Raw genomic sequence first — 20,582 nt, 5'->3', positions numbered from 1 at the left:
CCGAAAGCCCAAATCCTACCACACCAGCGATTGAGCCCAATTTCGAGCTGCAGGGCGCCAGGAAAAGACCAATTGGCGCTCAGGAGAATATCAGAGCATCACAGCAGGGTGGTCGATAGACAGAAAGGCTCACCAGCTCTTCTTCCGCTGCTGCCCATCACTGAGACACCAATAGCCATTGCGCTATCCGCTCTTCTCCTCTTTGCTGCGACTGACTCGCCAAACTCCCAAGATGAGCGTCATTGATATCACCAAGGATCTGGCGGCTTTGTTCGAGCAACAGGCACAAGCTACGCCAGATGCCATCGCCTTGGAGGACGAAAAACGGACTCTCACCTATGCAGAACTCGACAGCCTCACCTGGTCCTTGGCTGATCGTCTTCGGCAGTATGGCGTCGGCCGTGATGATCTGGTGGGAGTGCTGATGGGACGGAGTGCAGACAATGTCATTGCATCTCTTGCGGCTCTGCGAGCGGGAGGCGCTTTTCTCGTGCTGGAGCTGGCGTATCCCACAGGCCTCCTTCAGGATGTCATTGACGATGCGAAGCCGACGGTCATTATCACGCAAAAGGCTCATGCGGCCAATATCAAGGCTGATATTCCCACCATCATCATCGACCAGCCGGAGCCATCCACCAACGGACATGCCGCCCCTATTGTTGTTGAGACGAGAGAGCCTCTCCCTGCAAGTGACGACTTGGACCGCCTGGCATTCGTGTCCTACTCATCAGGCACCACCGGCAAGCCAAAGGGCATTGCAAACCCTCACAGAGCGCCTGTTCTCAGCTACGACTTGAGATTCCGCACGAGCGACCTTGGCCCCGGTGATCGTGTCGCCTGCAACGTCTTTTTCGTCTGGGAAATGCTGCGTCCCTTGATCCGCGGAGCCACCACAGTTGCTGTTCCCGACGGCGCAAGCTACGATCCCATCGGGCTTGTTGAGTTCCTCGCTTCCAGGCGCATTACTGATACTCTCATGACCCCCACTCTGCTGACCACCGTGCTCTCACGGCATCCGAACCTTGGTGAGAAACTCCCGGAGCTGAGGTCATTGTGGCTGAATGGCGAGGTCGTCACAACAGATCTTGTACGACGGGCTTGTAGTGCCCTCCCCAACACCCGCCTCCTCAACGTTTACAGCGCCAGTGAAACCCACGAAATTGCCGTGGGTGATATCAAGACGTTTGTGGATTACGAGGCCCGCGTCTGCCCGGTTGGACCGCCTGTCGATCCTGAGCACATTTATATCTTAGACGAGGCAGGAAACAGGCTGGATGCAGGTGTAAGCGGCGAGCTTTTCGTCGGCGGCGACCTACTAGCGAGAGAGTACCTCAACCTCCCGGAAACAACGGCCATGGCTTTCCAGGTTGATCCTTTTGAGAAGAAGGAGGATGCTCGAATGTATCGAACTGGGGACATGGCGAGGATGCTTCCGTCGGGCCTTCTCGAAATTACAGGCCGAGTCGGTGGCATGATCAAGACTCGTGGATACACCGTGCAGCCAGGTGCAGTTGAGACGACTATTGTGAAGCATTTGGCAGTGCGGGATTGTGCCGTGGTGGCCCACGGAGAGGGCTTGCAGAAGCAATTGGTGGCTTACATCGTCCCCGACAGCGACAATCTCCAAGGCCGCACCATTGTGGTTATCGATGAGGCTGGCCATAGTCCAGTTGCCCGGCGAGCTCTGTCTGCCCATCTAGCACATTACATGATTCCACCCCTTTGGGTTGAGCTCAAGGAGCTGCCTACACACGAGGTCTCTGGCAAGACCAACCTCAAAGCTCTCCCGCCCCCTCCAAGACCAAAGACCCCAGTGCAAACAGCGAAGCTGGAGAAGAATGTGACTATCAAGATGGACACCATTATTAAAATGTGGTCTGCAGCTCTGAATGTCCCCATCCCAATCATCACGCCAAAGCACGATTTCTTTGACCTGGGAGGACACTCTCTGATTCTCGCTGATCTTGCCAGTCGATTGACCAAGGCGTTTGGCTTTCCCGTTCCGCTGGCCCCCCCTGGCTGGCAATCCCACGCTGGATGGACACCTTGAAGCCGTCAAGGCGGCTCGCGATGGCCACACCGAGGAGGTGCAGGCAGATCTCCCAGCCGTCCTGCGAGCTGATGCCGTCCTGCCGGAGGACATTAGTGCCGCAGGCGTGCAGATGAAACGCCTCAGCGATGCGGAAACGGTCTTGCTTACGGGAGCCACTGGTTACTTGGGAGCTTTCCTTTTGAAATACCTCCTCGAAAACACCTCGGCGCATATTCTGTGCATGGTTCGATTCACGGATCCTTCAGGAGATTGCCGCCCTGCCGGAATGGCCCGAATCCGCAAGAACTTGATCGACCTGGGCATCTGGAGCGACTCGATGCTGGAGCGTATGGAGATTGTACCGGGCAACCTGGCCAGGAGCCGGCTGGGTCTATCTCCAGAGGCTTTCGAAGAGCTTGCATCTCGTGTTGAAGTCATTGTCCACTCAGCCGCCACTGTCAACCTTGTCTATCCCTATGCCGCCCTGAGAAACGCAAACGTGAACGGAACAAGGGAGATTATTCGTCTTGCCTCGCGTGGCGGAGCAACACTGCACCACATCTCTACCAACGGCGTTCTCCCACCTTCACTTGAGGGCTGGTCCGAGGATACCACAATTGATTTTGACGATGTCCCCAATAAACTGCAAGATGGCTATGGACAAACCAAATGGGTTGCAGAGAAACTGGTGGTTGAGGCAAGCAAGAGAGGCATCCCGGTCAAGATTTACCGACCAGGCACCATCAGCGGCCACAGCGTCACTGGTGCTGCGAATACCTATGATCTTCTCAATGCCCTGGTTGTTGAATCGCTCCATCTCGGTCAGGCTCCCGATGTTGCCGACTGGGTCATGGAAATGACCCCCGTTGATTTCGTCAGCAGAGCCATCATCACACTGGCTGACCACACTCAAGGCCAGCAGTTGGTATACCACCTCGGAGATCCTAGCCCGATCAAGGCATCATCTTTGTTTGACTCTCTAGCCGAGCTAGGCTACGAAACGGGACGCCTGGAGTGGGATGAATGGGTAGACTTATGGAGGGAGAAGCGAGAGTCTCGTGGAGGAGACGAGCCGTTTACCGTCGACATCCTGCGTGGAGGAATGCCCACTGTCGACTTACTAAAGGGCTCTATTGTTCTCAAAGACGGTGCCACCCAGCCAACTCTCGACTTGTATGGCTTGAAGCGCGTCAACATCGACAATGCCCTGCTTGAAACATATATGCGGCACTTTTACGCCCGAGGATGGCTTCCCAAGCCGCCTCGTCGACTTACAGCCAACGGAACAGTCGCAGCTATCGGCGCAAAGAAGGGACGCCTAGCCGGCAAAGTCGCCATCATCACAGGTGCTTCTTCTGGCATCGGCGCTGCAGTCGCCGCAGGCCTCGCCAAGGAGGGAGCATCTGTAGCTCTCGCAGCACGCCGAACCGACGCCCTCGAGGGCATCAAGGCCAAGATCAACAGCAGCATCAGCGGGAGCAAGGTCCTCATCCACAAGACCGACGTTTCAAACAAAGCCCAGGTCGACGCCCTCGTAGCAGAGGCCGCGGAGAAGCTCGGCCCCGTCGACATCATCGTCTGCTGCGCCGGCGTCATGTACTACACCATGATGGCCAACGTCCAGACCGACGAGTGGGAGCGCACCGTCGACGTCAACTGCAAGGGCGTGCTCAACTGCATCGCCGCCACCGTCCCCGGCATGCTCGCCCGCAAGACGGGCCACGTCGTCGCCATCTCCTCCGACGCCGGCCGCAAAGTGTTCCCCGGCCTGGGCGTCTACTCGGCCAGCAAGTTCTTCGTCGAGGCGACACTGCAGGCCCTGCGCGTGGAGAATGCGGGCTCGGGCCTTCGCGTGACTGCCATTCAGCCGGGCAACACGGCGACGGATCTGCTCGGCATGTCTACGGACGCCGAGGCCGTCAAGAAGTATGGCGAGCCGTCGGGGGCCAAGATTCTGGATCCGGAAGACGTGGCGCGGTCGATTGTGTATGCCGTGTGCCAGCCGGAGCATGTTGCGGTGAATGAGATTTTGATTGAGCCACGGGATGAACCCATTTAGATGAGCTGGATATATAGCATTACATACACGTTTTACTCGCTTCCATCTTTTGAATAGTCCCCTTTCTATAGTATCGTCCTAATCAAACTGCTCAAGAAATACATGCTCCATCCCAATTCTTGTTTCACACCTTATCAATCATCCCTCAATCATTAGCATCATAAAGTACACGTAACTGACAAGTTGAAATTATACAACATACCGCCCGGAACATCGCTACGGATCGTCGGCCTCAGCAGAAATTGCCTGCAATGTCCACGCAAGCAGGACCCACTGCGGAGCCGAGCTCCGGTTTTTCGGGATGCCGGTCCTCTTGCTTCTATGCTCTAAAGTTGGACAAGAGTAGAGTCCATGGGGATTTATTGGCCGTATGGGCTGAATTGATAGTTCTAAGCTGGGATAATACCAAAAACTTGTAGAGGCCTCATTCTTCTGTTCACACCTAGTCATGCTCAGCAATTTGATAGACGGTTGACCATCAACCATCTCCATACCCTTGCGGACCCTGCATTTCCACAAGATATCTTCATCTTGTAAATATAGTCTTATGTATAGGTATACAACTCGGTCAATCAATCTGAATATAAAATGCAAATCATCTCATTTACAATCGCCCTTTCAAATACTACATTCTCATCAACTCTGCCTCTCTATCCAGTCCCGGCTCACCGGCACCTCGCCAACCACGACTTGTTTCAGACCAAGAAGATCGCCAACGCCCATCGTCTTGGCATTTTCCCTTCATCCAACAAGTCTCATCAAATCATGCCCATTTCCTCATCCAGCCTCAAAACAATACTCCTGCTCCCCTATTCCTCTTGGCGAACCAAATCTCCAAAAGCTCACCACGCCAAAGATCAGCGCTCTGCCAAGCCAATTCGATCATCCGCATCCTAAAATTCCATCCCCATAGGACTGATCCACGCACGGGAGTAGAATCTCCCTATCAAGTGCCGCTACGTAGAGCTTACATCTTCTTTAAAAGTCTAGCTTTACCTTTTACTCACGAAAATTTGGAACGCTTTTGGCGCCGTTACTGTCGATCATCAAACTTGGGCAGCCCACAAAGTCGTAAGTGGGTATGGAAAAAAGGGGAAAGGGCCGCGTATGACGATGTGCGAGAGGATTCTGTTTTAAGAACATGGCTATGCGCCCACTTGGAGATTTCTCTGTGAAGTAGTCGACTTTTTAATTCTTAGTTTTCTTCATTGTACTTGTTTGACTGTCTTTTTGCTTAATTCATTCATTTAATACACTTCGAGTTGTTGAGCCCGTCTTAAAGGCTACTTCACACAATCGCAACTACCGCCAGCATCTATTGCGATGATTCCCATTTCAGATACCCATCTTGTACTTTATTCTTGAAAGCGTCCATATCCGTTCTCGTTATACTTTCCTTCATTTACACATTTTTTAACTTTTATAAACCTCCACGCAATGCGCTCTTCTCTCATCAGCGCAGCCGCGCTTCTCTTCACACACTCTGCTCTAGCCGACGTCCCGCTCATCACCAATGCAACCGAATACATCGACCTAGCCAACTCTCAAGGCGGCTTTCCCAGTCAAACGTTCCGCTCTTCAGCCATTGTTGCTCCCATATTCTTGGTAAACAAGTGGGAAAAGGACAAAGTCGACAATGCATCATACGTCTTTCTGGGCACAGTCTACGGAGAATGGAAAGCAGGTCCCATGATATTTGACGCTCGCGACATGAGTCTCATATACGCAGATCAGAGATATGAAAATACATATACATCAAACGTACATACCATCAACGGCTCACGCTACTTTGCCTTCTGGGAGGGCGGCCACACCCGCGGCCACGCCAATGGAAACTGCCTCTTCTTCGACGAGGACTACAACCTCAGATACACCGTGACAGCGCAAGGGCTCGGCGATGCCGAGGCCGACATGCACGAGCTTAGTGTTACGAAAGACGGCAGCGTCATCTTCTCGACGTATTTTAATATCCCTTACGACTGCACCTCTGTGGGAGGGCCGGAAAACGCCCTCCTCATGGATAGCGGCTTCCAGGAAGTCGACGCAGCAACTAATCAGTTAATCTTTGACTGGCATGCTTCTAGATTTTTCGACATTAACGACTCATTCGCCATATATAATGGGGATTACGGTGTAAGCCCAGACTCTGGCTTTGACTTTTTCCACATCAACTCTATACAAAAGGTGAGCTTTGCAACAAGAACTAAGACACAGCAGTCATTGTCGCTAATATTTCATCTTCACTTACAGACTGACGACGGCAACTACCTCGTCTCCAGTCGCCACCTCTCCCTCCTCACCCTCGTAGACGGCAAAGACGGCCACCCAATCTGGATCCTCGGCGGCCGCAAAAACCAATTCACAGACCTCTCCAACGGCGAAGCCACCAACATCGGCTGGCAGCACGACGCCCGCATCCTGCCCTCCAACAACTCAAGCGAGACACACATCACCCTCTTCGACAACCACGGCGAATACAGCGGCGTCTGCCAGGAAAAATGCCAAACCCGCGCTCTCCACATCGCCATTGACCCCGTCGCCCTCACCGCCCGCGTGGTCAGCCAGTTCTTCCACCCGGAGAACATCGACTCCGGCGCCATGGGAGGATACCAGACGCTTGGCAGCGGGAATGTCATGACAGGATGGGGACACAACCCCGGCTTTGTAGAGTATACGAGTGACGGAGCGCCCGTGATGGACTTTCAGAGAGGAATTATTGGCAGCGACGTTTTGGCAGACATGTTCGCCTACAGAGTGAACAAGGGAGACTGGACCGGGAGGCCGCCGTGGCCACCGACTATGGCTGCTGATGCACCTAATGCCAGCACAGTAGATGCCACCGTTTACGTTTCATGGAACGGTGCAACCGACGTAGCCTCATGGGCCATAGTAAGCTACTCCATCTCTTCCATGTCTCATAGCACAGATTACTGACCTCGAGATAGTTTGCCTCTGACAATCACAAGACCATAAACAACTATACAAACCTCATTGCCGAATCTCCTCGTCAGGGATTCGAGACCGTTATCCCTCTCACAACAAAAGATATTACTCGCCGGTACCTCGCCGCAGCAGCCGTATCAGCCTCGGGCGACGTCCTCGGTTCAACGGTCGTCCTCGATCTTGAAAACGATGGCCAGCCTGCCATCGTCACAAGCGATATAGTAAGCTTGAAGCCGCCATCCCCTCCTCCTCCTCCTCCTCCGCCACCATCATCTCCGCCGCCGGAATCATCTCCAGTACCACCGACGCCTCCATCACCGCCGTCACCACCATCTCCGTCAGCCTCAATCTCCTCAGACGAACAGAGTCTCAGCACTGGCACGTTAGGAGTAATGGGCGGGTCAGTATTCAGCGTTGTGGGTGTTTTCTACGCCGCAGCATTTTACTGGAGAAGAAAAGCAAGATTAAGGGGTGGCCATGGAGAAGAAGGATACAGAATGGTTGATAGGGAAGACTAAGAGGTAGGATGAGGTATTTGACAGCACATCAATGTAATAGATCAATAAGTATTTCATTTTAGATGAAGGAAAATAGAAGAAAACATCATACAGTTCGTAAAAAGCATTAATCATATGCAGCAAAGATAGGGTATCCTGAACAGTTTACAAGAAACTGAATCATCTCTCGTCATTCGTATCATGCCGTCCGAACTCTTTCCAACTTCCATACCAATGACTCACACATATAACAAGAAAAAAGAAGTCATCAAGTCATCCATGCAGAACTCACACATCCAAACAAAATCGCAACCAGTATTTCCAATGACTGTTGCACAGGCTTTGCAGAATCAGGCATCGTCAATAACGGTACCATTATCGTCAAACTCAAACACCTCTTCAAGAGCCAGTGCACTCTCCGAATCCCGAGCCGCCTCTCGCTGCACCGAAAGAGACATGATGAGTTTCTTGTCCGGCCGCAAGACACCCCACATTTCCGGTATCATCAACACCTTGGACGTCTCTCCTGGAGCGCGGTGCGCCATCGCTTTGAGATAGGCTAGCTGCTTTCCAGCCATCATCCAAGCAAATGGAGAGTTGTCATGTCTTTTGAAAGTAGTTGAAGCTTTAAGGAGCTCCCAGTTACTTGTTGCAGAGTCTCTGGTAGGGTCGGGGAGTAGCTCTGGAAAGCGGCCGCTTGCGAGTAGCTCTTGTGGAGGTTTGATATCGAGCCATTTCTGATATAAAGCCTCGACTTTATTAGCATAATTGGAGATTTCTTCTCCTTTGCCCTTCTTCTTCATACTGATACGCCACTCGGTCCGAAGTCCGTCAATCTCATCTCGGAGATGCGTTCGCAGCTGTCTGCAGTATGAAGCGTCCTCGTCTTTCCCGCTCGCTCTTTCGTCATACTTGTTGTACAGCTTGGTAAGGTCTTCGTCAAAGTTGATTGCGCCATAAGTATTGGTTTTTTGGGTCAGCTCTACCAAGACTTCTTCAATCACCTTTTTAGCAACGTCAAACCTAAGGTAATCAAGAATATGCAACCGGCCTTTAACACGAGGCCTTTCCCCATCTTCTTTCGAATATTCAGGGTCGTCCAGAAACATACCCTTCATTCCAAGCTGGTTTTTAACAAATCGCTTCCAGTCGTCGTCGGTAAACTCAATGCCCTGTTTGCTCTGATCTACCAAGTAGCCAAGCAATTGGCTTAAACGAATAGCACCTTCATCTTGAACCGAATTCCGCATATAGCAGAGCCTTTCTTTAAACTTTGTACATCGGCCCAAAAACGAAGGCTGTAGATTGAACAAAAACGCCTGAGACATGAATTCTGTACAAGCATCTTCGAGGTGTTTAGATACGTTGTCTGCATTCTGGTTGAACTCGCCACTTGTAACACCGTCCAATATATCCGTAAATTTGGTCGTGTTTTTGCGCAGATAGCCACCTTTGATGAAATCCATCTGCTCTGGTACGGAAGCGTTTTGGAAATTCTGCACAATGCTTTGGTCCCAGCATACCCACGCTATGTCGCCATCGTAATCGCCGCCCGACAATTTGTCGGCAAGAGGAACAGATCCCTTTGTTGAGAATATAATGACATCCTTCAGTCTCCGAAGCTCAGGTCGAGATACTACTCTGACTCGCTGGATATCACTGGGTAAATGGGCTGGGGCTCTTGCTACCAAAATATCCATCTGCTCCAGCAGCGTGTCCGAGAACCCTTCAACCTGAAATTTTGTGGAAAAGGAAAGATGTACTTCTCCTTCCTCGAGAGTAGATGAGAAGTCAGCAGCCATGTAGACGTACGCCGAACATGGAACGGTGATGTTCATCTTGGTCTTTAGAGTATCAGCCTTCTTCTGGTAGATGTCCAAAACAGCATCCTTCAGGTACTTCAGCCTCTTCTGATCGAACCCAGAGTCTAGCAAAAAGGCCACTTTATCGGCACTATTATTGGGCAGACCAGCTAGAAATTCTGCAGACCCATCCAACAGCCGATCGTTCCTTGATGGTCCGGATTGATGAATCCACAGTCGAAGACTCATAGTGTCTTTCATCGCGTCCGTTTGTTCTCCAAGGTCGGCGTGCAGGGCTCTCTGTAAGTGCGAAGACATTACCCGCCGCATTAACCCCGAGTCCTTTGACCGCGCTTCCAGCACCGGGATAAATTGCTGATTTAAAGAAGCCGATTTCAGCTCTGCAGGCCAGTTACGTATTTCGAGAGTTCGGTGGTGCACATCTTTGAAATCGCATTCCCATTTCCTTTGTGACGGATATATTTCGACCCAGTCTTTTTCGAAGTCTTCCTCAAAATCACCTTCGCTGTCAACATCAATCAACCACATGCCTTTTGCACTTCCCAGTCGCCCTTGGAAGCAGCTCGGGCAATCTGTCAGCCCAAGCAACTCGGCGACTTTCTTAGCTAAGCTTGCAGAAATGCGGCCAATGCCATCATTCATCACCATCTTACCGGTCCCCAAGTCTTTGGTTCGGATGCGAATCTGATGTCGTTCGAGTTGAACAGTGGGCCAAGTTCGACTCAGGCCTGGTATAGTTTTGTCAGTGCAATCTTCCTCAGTGCAGAGGGATGATATCATGGCTCACTTAATGCTAAACGAGAAAACAGTTTAGTAACAGGCTGTTCAGCATTCCGTTTGTTATCGATGCTAATCGCCCATCGCAGCAGATCACTGATCTTCATCTTTTTGCGGTTATCCATCTCATGTGCTTCCTGCAGCAGCGGAATACCGTCTGGAGTGTTGGGGGGGACGAAAAAAATCACCGTCATAAGCAAAAAGATATAGTCTCTCGGGAGGGGGGCCTTTACTCGCCCCCAAACCTTTCTTTCCTTTCACGGAGCGAACAAAGTAAGGTTTCCAGAATCGTCCAAGGAAATAATGGCAAGATCCAATGAGCCAGCCTACAATCTTCTTGAGGCTGTCTCTGTCGTCATCGATGATCTTTGGTTTGCCATCTGTTGATGCAGACGGCGGTGGAAAAATTATCTCGAGGAAGCGGTCGGCACCGAATCGACGCGCCAGGCGATGGCCTAGCTCGAGCTTTAAAGGATTCAGGCGAAGATTATACAGCGGCCCAGTAAGATCCTGGTTGTAAACCAATTCTGCCGAGAGCGCTATCGTCTTCGCTTTGGTTTGGAATTTGCCTAATGCCGTCTCCCACGCAGCTGAGTCGCTAGGTGGAGGTAAACTTTTACCCTGGAAGAGAGGGTGCTTAGAGATTGTATCTCTCAGATTATGCTGATCATGCCATTTGTCGCTCGGTTGATACAATATATCGAATCGATCCAGTGAAACGTTGCAATGAAGAGCAGCTCTGGTAATCTCCCAGATGACAGCGAGGGGTGCTTCTGTTAATTCAGGATGAGGTAATTTGGCTATCTCACAATATTATTAGCTACAATCCGCGAGACTACTAGTAAACGCGAAGACATACGCCAAATTTTGGCAAACCTTTCTTCCAGGGGCTTGCCTACGCAATCACTACCATCTTGGCGTGATTGACTCGATGAAGATGCAGGAACCTGAGATTGCGAATTGTTCGGGTACTTGGATCGGCCACTGAGATCTTCTTTCTCACGAAGAGAGAAATCAGAAAATCTTTTCGGTATAATTTCATCTTCACTTGATCCAGTCGCTTCTGAGAAAGAATCGGCTACTGTGGTTTGCGAGTATGGGTAGTTATTCGAACGACTTGGTAATTCAGAGCCAACAGATGTTTGACTAATGAAAGACACATTTTGCGCTTGCGTTGAAAACACCTCGGAATGAAATGACGTTCGAGTCGAGAGAAATGTCCGATCAAAGGATCTTTGCTGAGGAGATGGGCGAACAGCCTCTCCTTGAGAGCGACTCACAGAGCGACTCCCAGAGGCAATCACCGTACTAATATTCGCAAACGACTCTCTAGAGCGAACTGGAAGGGCATCCACGGCATCATGGTGCTCGTATAGATGGCCTTTGGCCCGTTTCGGAGAAGCATCCTGTATTTCCTCGGATTCTCTCTTACTCCACGGCCTCGATTCTGGATCATCTACTTCGCAGAGGATATCTAGCAGGCATTTTTGAAGAAGAGCTCGATTTGCCGCAGGTGTGGGGTTACCGGGACTCCGTGACGCAGACTCAGACAAAATGATGCGCCCACGCTGTTCAAAATGCCCGATGTATGCGGCTAGCCGATCATCTCCTGTGTAGTACAATTGTTGGATTTTCCGGTATATATCCTCAACTCGAGCCTCTTCATCGCTTCGATAACGCTCTCGGGACTTGCGAGGCGAGAGCGTAACATCGGGCTTGCTGAGCTCCAGAGCAAAGGTATCATTGAGCCTTCGAATGATACGGTCCAGCTCTTGGGCAGATTTCTTGTGCGGACGAGACCCCAAAGGGCCTGACGCCATTGTATATCAAGCGCCCTGAAGCCACTACGATTAGCATCAGTCGTATCAGCAGTTAGCAAAAAGCTTACCAGCTTAGCTTCTGACTCGCCTGCTCTGTCGTATCGCATTTAGCTGGTGGCACTCGGCGATACCCCGCCATCGCGGGAACGGCTTGGCTAGAATCCCAGCTCCCAAAGTGCCTTCACGTGCTGCAATATCACGTGCATCTCAGCTTGGCGTGAGGCAAAATCGCGGACCGCCAGATGATCCGCCCTCAGCTCAGGCATTCTCTATCCTCCGCCCTTTGCTTTCGTGGAGATGCTCGGAGTTCGGCGTTGATGAACTGCACCAGACTGAGGGACGACTCACAAACTCATTGGACAATCGACTCCACTGCATGCAATTGAGATTGATCTTGTATTAAGATTCTTACATCAACCCCAATCATGACTGAAAGTGCCGACGCGGACGAGCAGGTGCCGCTCGAAGATCTGACACCTGAGGAGGCGAGCCGCATCATCCACTCGCATCGGAAAGTTCGGTATGGTAAGGAAATCTCCCACGCAGCTGCGCAGCTCAATACTGTGCAAATTTTCTCCCATCAGACTCGCCCAAGCTCTCGTATAGTTGCCGCGCGGCTAATGCAACTGCAGGGACCGCGTGCTGGCCGTGCCGCCAGCGCAAGGTGAAGTGTGACAACCAGCAGCCTTGCGAGAACTGCGTCAAGCGCGAACACCCTCAGCTCTGCTCATACAAGCCGAACCGATCATCGGCGGGCAAGCACGCCGCCACTGCTTCTCACAGCCGCAAGAGGGCGCGCTCACTCTCTGATGGCGATGACAATGTGAAGGCCGAGCGCGGGGACAGCTGGCCACCGGCAATTGGTAAGTCAACGGCGTCGTGGCATGCGCCCGGTTCACGGCACGTATTCATGATTGACCATGTTATAGGCATCTCCACCAACCAAGAGGATGCCGAATCAGTACCTGATCGCTATGTCGGACAAAACAGCATACCGGCTCTACTCGGGGAGCAATCGCCAAATGACAAGGACGATGGAACCAGCATCCGCCGGGACATGCGCTCCATCCTCGGGCTTGATACCTCGGCGCCCTTTCCTCTCATGTCATCTCAGCATCTTCAACGGATTGCTCGAGACATCGCGACCGAATTGCCGTCGGATAGAGAGGTCATGAAGTATGTCACTGCATTGCGTTGATCACGTCTGTGGATATGTGAATGAAAGCATACTAATATCGTTGAATAGGTTGTTCCGTACATACAAAGAGATTCCGCAACCTTTCTGGGGCTTCGTTATTGATATCGATGAACTTGAATCCGATCTCATGATTTACTTGGAGGATCGATCTCGAAATGCTTCCAAGACTGGCAGAGCATCAAAACCGGTGACGGCCTCCTGGCTTGCTATTCTCTTCGCAGTCTTGGCGGTTGGTTCCCAGTACCATGAATCGCCGTACCATATTCGCACAAAGGATTCGCAAAAGTACATACAGATCTCATTCCATCTGCTCCGGCTAGCAAACTTTTTGTTAAGGTGAGTCATTATACTATCGCACGTTTTCGTACCCTCAGCTTGTCTCACTAACAATTACCTCTGCAGACCATCGTTTGACTCGATCCAGGCGTTACTGTTGACCAACTTTGTTCTTCTCAATGACATGAAAGCTGAGGCATCGTGGGCTCTCACGGGCCTTACATGCCGTCTCGCCCAGTCTCTGGGGCTGCATCGCCCAGCCATTCGCGGCAGCCGCGAAAGCTCACCCCTCGCCGTCAAGTCCAAGGAAATGATTCGACGTAGGCTATGGTGGACATGCGTCTGGCATGATACCTTGACATCTCTATCATTCGACCGGTAAATCTGCCCCTTTTCATCGACGAGATGTAGAATGCAATGCTAATACCGACCATGCATAGGAGCTCAATGACGAATATTCCGAGCTGTCCAATTCCTCAGATCGGGGACGCAGCCATTGGAAACTACAACTACTTGGAAATGATGTACAACCTCGTCGAGATCATCTCGCGCCGACTCAACCCCGATGTGATGGCCATCTCCAGTTACGAACAGATTATTGGAAACTGCGAGGCAGTCGAAGAGCTTCGTAAACGTGCGGCCCCCCCATATGCAGGACAAGGAAAAATGCAAGACAGCGCTGGACCGCCTCCAATTCTTCGCCATCCACCTCCATACGTCGTTTGTCATATCTGTGGCGTGCCGGCCGGCGCTTCGAAGGGACTGTCCCTTTGAGCCAGCTCAAAAAGCGGCTCTGTCGGAGAAGTGCAGGGTCAACTTGACCGACACGGTCAAGATGTTCCTCGCCATGCATCAGCTTTCGGTGATTCCGACGCGAAGCTGGGCCTTTACTTACCACGGTCTCTCGTCAGCTTTGCTGCTTGGTCTGCTTTCCGATACCAAGTCTGACCCTGAAGTGCGACAGCTCCAGGGAGATTTGATTGAAGCTCTCTCCGCAACCGCAGCCAAGGATGTTAGCTCCCCAGAGGCTCATGTTGCCAAGACAGATAAGGACATTGAGCTCTCCGGTCCCCTGTGGAGAGCACTTACCGCGCTCAAGAACATATACGACCATGGACAAGTCAACATGTCGAGCCTTAAGCGAGATGGCGACATGTCTGCAGCGGCCAGCGGAAATCGTACTCCCTTGCTACACCTTGGACTGAATGGCCAGGGCAATTATAATGCCATGATTTCGAATCCTTCATTCCGCCCCTTGCCGCCGGGTGCGGATCCCCGCGAAGACGCAGCGATGGCCATGGCCGAGATGCAGAACGGTTCATCCATACAGGACATGTCTGCGTAAGCAAAAGAGCGAATTTGTTTTACCCTAGGATCCCATTTGAAGCTAACTTTGGTGTACTAGAATGAGCTATCCTCAGCAAATGCCTGGCAATCTTGCTATGGACGGCATCCCGCCTATTGTCGACCCGATGCAGTTCAATGCTCCCATGGAACTCTACGATTCTATCTGGGTTGGTAAGTCATGATTGCTACCGCACCAGTCTGCCATTTATAGAGAAACGTAGGCTAACTGATGTATTAGAATCTCCCCCCTGACCCGTGGAACACCGGCATGGATGCCTTCAATTTCGACTTCCTGGCACAGCCGCCACCCGGTCAAAATCACCAGCAACAGTACTACTTTTAATTTCTGGACAGCAGATTGTACGACTTTGTGTTTGTTTTCTCCTCTTTGTCTTTTCTTTTATTTTTCCGAATGCTGGTGTATGTAAACGTAGAAAGTAGGTTGTAACTATGGATGACGATGATGATGGATACCCCATAGTACGACAAAAGACTGAAAAAGGAGTTTGCTTTTTGTTTTCGCTCGTTCTCTGTACAAGGGAGTGGTGGGTTGTTGGATTAGTGGATTCGCACGCATATAGACTACAAAATGATTATAATGATATCTCTACGAGTAAAACTTCTCCATCATGCACGGCACGAAGTGATGGTAGCCAGGAGACAGTTGTCAGCGCTCTCTTTGATCATCCAGGTATGAGAGACAAAAGCTCTCATATTCAGATCGCAACTAGAGCCCGAAAAGGGGTTACACACTAGTGATAAACCGCCATTCCAGAACTGCAGTTTGCGACGATCGGTGCTCATCACTCAACGTGTCTCCTGTCTCACCATGCATCTCCATCATCACCCAAGGCAATTAGTATCAGCAACACCAACACCACAATAAGAACCAAAAGAAAAAGAGTAGTCAAACGTCATTTCTATACATCATTTTTTCCAAATCTACCATTTTGACTTTTTCCATTTTTCTTTTTTTCTTTTTTAATTTTTCTTTTTTTTTTTCTAGTCTTCCCGTTTATTTCTTCGTTTTTCTCGACGTGCTAGAAACGAGCTTCTTCTTCAGATGCTTGGGAATCTTCTCCTGTCGTTTCTCGCGCTTCGCCTCCTTGACAGCCTGTTTATGTAGCTATAAAAATATGTCAGCCAACAAATTCATCTTCATGTTACTTCAAGATGGAAACTTACCTTCTTCTCGTCCTTGTCCTCAAACTTGCGCCCTCTCGGCCTTCCTTTGTCAAACCGGCTCTCATCATCCCCAGACTCATCATCATCACCGCCAAGAGAAGCTCCCTCTCCAGACTCATCCTCTGACTCCTCTTCATCTACCTTGTTCTTTTCACCACCATTGGGGGCAGCAACAACCTGGTCAGCCAGCAACTTGCTATACACCAACTCATTGCCCTCTCCCAGCCCCAATCTCTTGACATCCTTTTCAATATCATACACCTGCTCCAGCGTCTGCGGGATGTACTGGTTTCGAAAGACCTCCGTGTCGACTTCCTCCGCAGCAGCCTCCTCCTCATTTGTAGCAGCCTGCCGTGTCTCGTACAGCTTCGCAATGGCCTCGCCCATGGCGGGCTCCTCGACCGGCCCCGCCGGCACGGTGATGAAGTTGAAAATGGCCCGATCCGGCAGCGTGTCGACGCCCTTGCGGCGGAAGAAGTCGCCCACGTTCTTGATGTCCATGCGCAGAAACTCGAGCGATCGGGGATGGTCCGGCTCCACGCTCTGCGACACATCAATAATGTACAGCTTGCCGTTGTGGTAGAGGATATTGTATTCGCTCAAATCAGCGTGGACGAGTCTGCAGATCTGGTACATCCGTCGCATCGTGCCCAGGAGCTGCACATACAGATTCTGCCACTGCTGGTCCACATCGTCGCCCTTTAGATTCGCATCTCGCAGCCGCGGGTACGCCCATCCCTTCCTATCGCCCAAGAATCCCATCACCAGCACATGCAGCTTCAGCGCCAGCGGCTCCGGACAGGGAATCCCGGCATTGTATATCCTCCTCAGGTTGCGATACTCCTTCTCAGCCCACAACTTGACCATCTTGCGACTATTGCCCTTGTCGAAGCCGCCCTTGAAGCGGTGCTCGCCCGTAATGTAGCGCTCGCGATCCTTGAAGACCAAAATGGCCGTCTTGTACACCTTGATGGCCCGCTGCGTCGCCACGCCCGTCTCGTCATCATGCGACACGGCGCCGTAGACATTCGCCTCCTTGCCCGTGCTGATGGCGCCGTGGACCTCGCTGACGACGCCGCGGTTGATCATCTGCAGCAGAATCATGCGCGTGCGCTGGTCCAGCACCTGCTCGCTGGTGGCGCGGTCGGCCTTGTCCTTGTCGCGGTCGTCATCCTGCTTGACCGAGTCGAGGCGGATCTTGACGGCGTGCTTGGACAGCGCCGAGACCTGGTCGTCGACGCTGGCAAAGGTGTTTGCCTTTGGCTTCTGCGCATTGGACCGCGGCACGGCGGCACCAGCATCCGTGGCCTGTCGCTGGCGGTTATAGCTCTTAGTCAGGTCGCCGTCGGCGGCCCATTCCTCGTCGTCGTCAATCTGGTCGTCGTCGTCGAAAATGTCCTCGAGGTCGTCGTCGTCGCCGTCCACGGGGAGCGGGGCATCGGCCTGTTGCCTCAGCAATTCGCGGGGCACTTCCTCGGTCTGCTCGTAACCCTGGCTCGCCGTGTACTGGTATGGTGGCTGGTGAGGCGCCGCTGGAGAGGCTGCGGCAGCGTCTGCAGCGTCCATTTTTGCTGTTGTTTCTGCTTGGTGTTGTCTTTGTTTCCGTCTTGTCGTCTTTCTCTATCAAGGTAATCGCGAAAATGCAGAGTCGTGGCAGCGCTGTCAAGTTTGAGCGGTCGATGCTCCAGAAATTATGTTGGACCGTTTTCGATTTTTATCTTATCTCGAAATTTTGGAGTTTCCGTGTGGTGGCGCATAAAAAATTCGGGTACTTTGCGCCAAGTCACTCCATGCACTGACGTAGCAGCGCAATAGCGGGGTTTTCCACTGACTCACAGGGCACTAGCAGCAAAATGAGTACATGCTGTGGATGTATTTCTGCACGCACTTCTCATCGTCGACCACTACGCCTCTGCTTCTATCCTCATGAGCCTCATATCCTTGTCCAATTTCTCAGCAGCGGTTGTGAATAGTCATTTTGTGAGTCAAGCCGCATCTGACTCACGTTTACTTCAAGTCAGACCTTCACGCCGTCAAGCTGGTCGGGTCGGCTTCTCCAGAAAATCCATCTTGATGCCGTATATGCCAAAAAGCCCATCCATGTGATGTGATTCAAGTGAGACATGGAATATGCACTCAACGCCAGCACCGCCATCCATGCAGAATATCATAGGTAAGCCAATATCGATGCCGTCACCTTGTCAATATCCGTTGCGTAAATCCATCAGTCTCGGCAAGAAAATCTGGCCGTCGAAATGCAGCCGTGACCATTGAATAGTAGCGTGGCCGTTGTGAGGGGCTTACACGCACGCGTCTGCCTCTCCAATGTCTCGGTCGTTCCCTCAATGATCACCATGAAAGAGATGAAAATGTGTCTCAGAAAATTTGTCGTGTCACCCGTAGAATTGCAGCATTTCCCCCAAGCCATCGAGCTGGAGCAAAGTTTTCCCCATGCACATGCTCTTGGTAGCATTCCTGGACAAGTCTTTGGGCGTATCATCACGGGGGTTGGCCAAGATATCGACATGTCAGAAGGCGGGCTGCAGCATTCTGTAAGTCGGCAGAAGGGCGCTGGAATCTGCAGGATGGAGAGCCGTTTCATGCCGGTATGCTCTTGAGATTATTATATAACAGACGCAGACGAGTCGCCAATATCCATTGCCTCGTCTCATCTCAGCCCCAGGGGAAAGCAACAGGCTGGTTGTTTACTACTGTTGAATATCATCTTCTCCTTCTTGTGTAATAGTTTCATCAGATTGCAACAGCACTTAATCTCATCATGAAGTTCCACGCAACGTCCCTCGCCATCGCGTGTCTAGCAAGCTCTGCTTCCGCAGCAGTCGCCCAGCCAAAGGGCACCGCAGAGACCACCCCCCAAGGAGAGGAATTCTCCATCACCCAGATCAGAAACGAGCGATGGAAGGGGCCCAATGCGCCGGCTGCCTATATTGCGGCTTTGGCAAAGTATAGCCCTACGATTCCCGATAGTATCAAGCACGCGATAAGGGTCAATCCCGGGCTTCGCCAGAAGTTTGGTAAATTGATCAATGCTGGTGAGTAATGCTTGCCTCGACACAAATCCTTTGGAGAAGTCGTAAAAACTGAATCGATGATAAGGAAATCAAACGGGCACTGGTGTCGCGACGCCCTCTCCTGGAGGAGACGCAGAATATGTGCTCCCAGTCCAGATCGGCACACCTCCTCAGACGCTCCCCCTAAACCTGGACACTGGCTCATCAGACCTGTAAGCACCCTCCAACAGTCCGAGAAAGTTGAAAATCCAGAACCAAGGCCGTTTAAACCATCTCTCGTCTGCATGTCACTAACTCTCTCGTCTCCAGCTGGGTCCTTTCAACAGACACATATCCGTCCCAAGTCGAGGGCCAGCCGCTGTATAAGCCAAACAACTCCACCACATCCAAGCGCCTGCCCGGAGAATCCTGGGTCATCCAATACGGCGACGGCTCCAGCGCCAACGGCATCGTCTACACCGACCGCGTGCAGATCGGAAACACCTTCTTCAACACGCAGGCTATCGAGTCGGCCATCAACGTCTCGGACGAAATCAGCGACGACACCTTCTCGTCCGGCCTCCTCGGCGCGGCCTTTAGCACCGCCAACACGGTCCGCCCCGACCAGCAGAAGACGTATCTCGACAACATCAAGGACCAGCTGGTCAAGCCCGTCTTCACGGCCAACCTGAAAAAGGGCAAGCCCGGCAACTACAACTTTGGCTACATCAACGCCTCCGAGTACACGGGCAACATCCAGTACGCCGCCATCAAACCAAGGTCCCCCCTGTGGGAGATTTCCGTCAGCGGCTACCGCGTCGGCAGCAACGACACCAACTACGTCGCGCGGGTCTGGAACGCCATTGCCGACACGGGCACTTCGCTGCTTCTTGCTCCCGTCGACATTGTCAACGCCTATTACAAGCAAATCGCCGGCTCCAAGTTGGACAGTGGCTATGGGATGATGGTGTTCCCTTGCAACACAACGCTGCCTGACTTTGTCTTTGGCCTGGGCACTTACAGAGGCGTCATCCCGGGATCGTACATCAATTACGGAAAGATTAACAGGACGTATTGCTTTGGAGGAATCCAGTCGTCCGAGGACGCACCCTTTGCCGTGCTGGGAGATATTCTTTTGAAGGCCCAGTTTGCCGTCTTTGATATGGGGAATAAAGTTGTTGGATTCGCAAACAAGCCTGTCTAGACGGCGAATACGAAGCTCTGCTCCTCATGAGTGGATGACATGATGATATAATGCTAGGTAATCTGATTTTCTTTCCTTATGTGGCAATGATGCCAAGGTTCTAGAATACTCTATTCAAGGCATTATCTGGTTGGTTTAGCTATTTTTTAAAGTTGTTTGTCTAATCTAATGAAATAATCTCCGATGAATCCGTCAAGTCTTTCGGCCCCTAGCGCCGCTCTTTGTAGTATTTTTTGATGACACGCCTCTCACTTACACGAAGATTAGCTTAAATCCGCTGGCGAGCACGGCTTGGCAGCAAGAAAATGCGAATTGACAATATACTAAAAAATGATTTCAATGCAAATACTGCTCTATATAGGAAAAATTCATTCATTCACATGGATACAGGGTAGGCAGCTTATTTGTCA

At 51.5% G+C, this 20,582-nt stretch overlaps 8 protein-coding genes across 8 annotated transcripts; 5 read left to right on the top strand and 3 right to left on the bottom strand.

Annotated features, from left to right (window-relative positions):
• Window positions 1-2,162: 2,162 nt before the first annotated feature.
• TrAtP1_005018 (uncharacterized protein) lies at window positions 2,163-4,091 on the top strand (the record flags this gene model as incomplete). The annotated part of the gene is made up of 1 exon (XM_014084364.2): window positions 2,163-4,091. The coding sequence occupies one exon, from the start codon at window positions 2,163-2,165 to the stop codon at window positions 4,089-4,091; it is 1,929 nt and encodes a 642-aa protein (XP_013939839.2).
• A 1,437-nt stretch (window positions 4,092-5,528) lies between these two features.
• Window positions 5,529-7,552, top strand: TrAtP1_005017 (uncharacterized protein; the record flags this gene model as incomplete). Its single annotated transcript, XM_066112550.1, has 3 exons — window positions 5,529-6,275; window positions 6,342-6,980; window positions 7,037-7,552. The coding sequence occupies 3 exons, from the start codon at window positions 5,529-5,531 to the stop codon at window positions 7,550-7,552; spliced, it is 1,902 nt and encodes a 633-aa protein (XP_065968635.1).
• A 329-nt stretch (window positions 7,553-7,881) lies between these two features.
• TrAtP1_005016 (uncharacterized protein) lies at window positions 7,882-10,325 on the bottom strand (the record flags this gene model as incomplete). The annotated part of the gene is made up of 2 exons (XM_014084362.2): window positions 7,882-10,082; window positions 10,142-10,325. The coding sequence occupies 2 exons, from the start codon at window positions 10,323-10,325 to the stop codon at window positions 7,882-7,884; spliced, it is 2,385 nt and encodes a 794-aa protein (XP_013939837.2).
• A 606-nt stretch (window positions 10,326-10,931) lies between these two features.
• Window positions 10,932-11,951, bottom strand: TrAtP1_005015 (uncharacterized protein; the record flags this gene model as incomplete). The annotated part of the gene is made up of 1 exon (XM_066112549.1): window positions 10,932-11,951. The coding sequence occupies one exon, from the start codon at window positions 11,949-11,951 to the stop codon at window positions 10,932-10,934; it is 1,020 nt and encodes a 339-aa protein (XP_065968634.1).
• Window positions 11,952-12,376: 425 nt separating this feature from the next.
• TrAtP1_005014 (uncharacterized protein) lies at window positions 12,377-14,199 on the top strand (the record flags this gene model as incomplete). The annotated part of the gene is made up of 6 exons (XM_014084361.2): window positions 12,377-12,476; window positions 12,584-12,814; window positions 12,881-13,127; window positions 13,198-13,485; window positions 13,552-13,803; window positions 13,866-14,199. The coding sequence occupies 6 exons, from the start codon at window positions 12,377-12,379 to the stop codon at window positions 14,197-14,199; spliced, it is 1,452 nt and encodes a 483-aa protein (XP_013939836.2).
• A 352-nt stretch (window positions 14,200-14,551) lies between these two features.
• On the top strand, window positions 14,552-14,954 carry TrAtP1_005013 (uncharacterized protein; the record flags this gene model as incomplete). The annotated part of the gene is made up of 2 exons (XM_066112548.1): window positions 14,552-14,766; window positions 14,831-14,954. 2 exons carry the CDS (start codon window positions 14,552-14,554, stop codon window positions 14,952-14,954), a joined length of 339 nt encoding a protein of 112 aa, XP_065968633.1.
• An 833-nt stretch (window positions 14,955-15,787) lies between these two features.
• Window positions 15,788-17,523, bottom strand: TrAtP1_005012 (uncharacterized protein; the record flags this gene model as incomplete). Its single annotated transcript, XM_014083260.1, has 2 exons — window positions 15,788-15,898; window positions 15,958-17,523. 2 exons carry the CDS (start codon window positions 17,521-17,523, stop codon window positions 15,788-15,790), a joined length of 1,677 nt encoding a protein of 558 aa, XP_013938735.1.
• A 1,213-nt stretch (window positions 17,524-18,736) lies between these two features.
• TrAtP1_005011 (uncharacterized protein) lies at window positions 18,737-20,172 on the top strand (the record flags this gene model as incomplete). Its single annotated transcript, XM_066112547.1, has 3 exons — window positions 18,737-19,010; window positions 19,075-19,201; window positions 19,299-20,172. The coding sequence occupies 3 exons, from the start codon at window positions 18,737-18,739 to the stop codon at window positions 20,170-20,172; spliced, it is 1,275 nt and encodes a 424-aa protein (XP_065968632.1).
• Window positions 20,173-20,582: the final 410 nt, after the last annotated feature.

This window comes from Trichoderma atroviride, chromosome 2, assembly GCF_020647795.1.
Source record: "Trichoderma atroviride chromosome 2, complete sequence".
NCBI lineage: Eukaryota > Fungi > Ascomycota > Sordariomycetes > Hypocreales > Hypocreaceae > Trichoderma > Trichoderma atroviride.
Note: the sequence above shows the minus strand (reverse complement) of the source record. Positions and strands in the feature narration are given on the sequence as shown.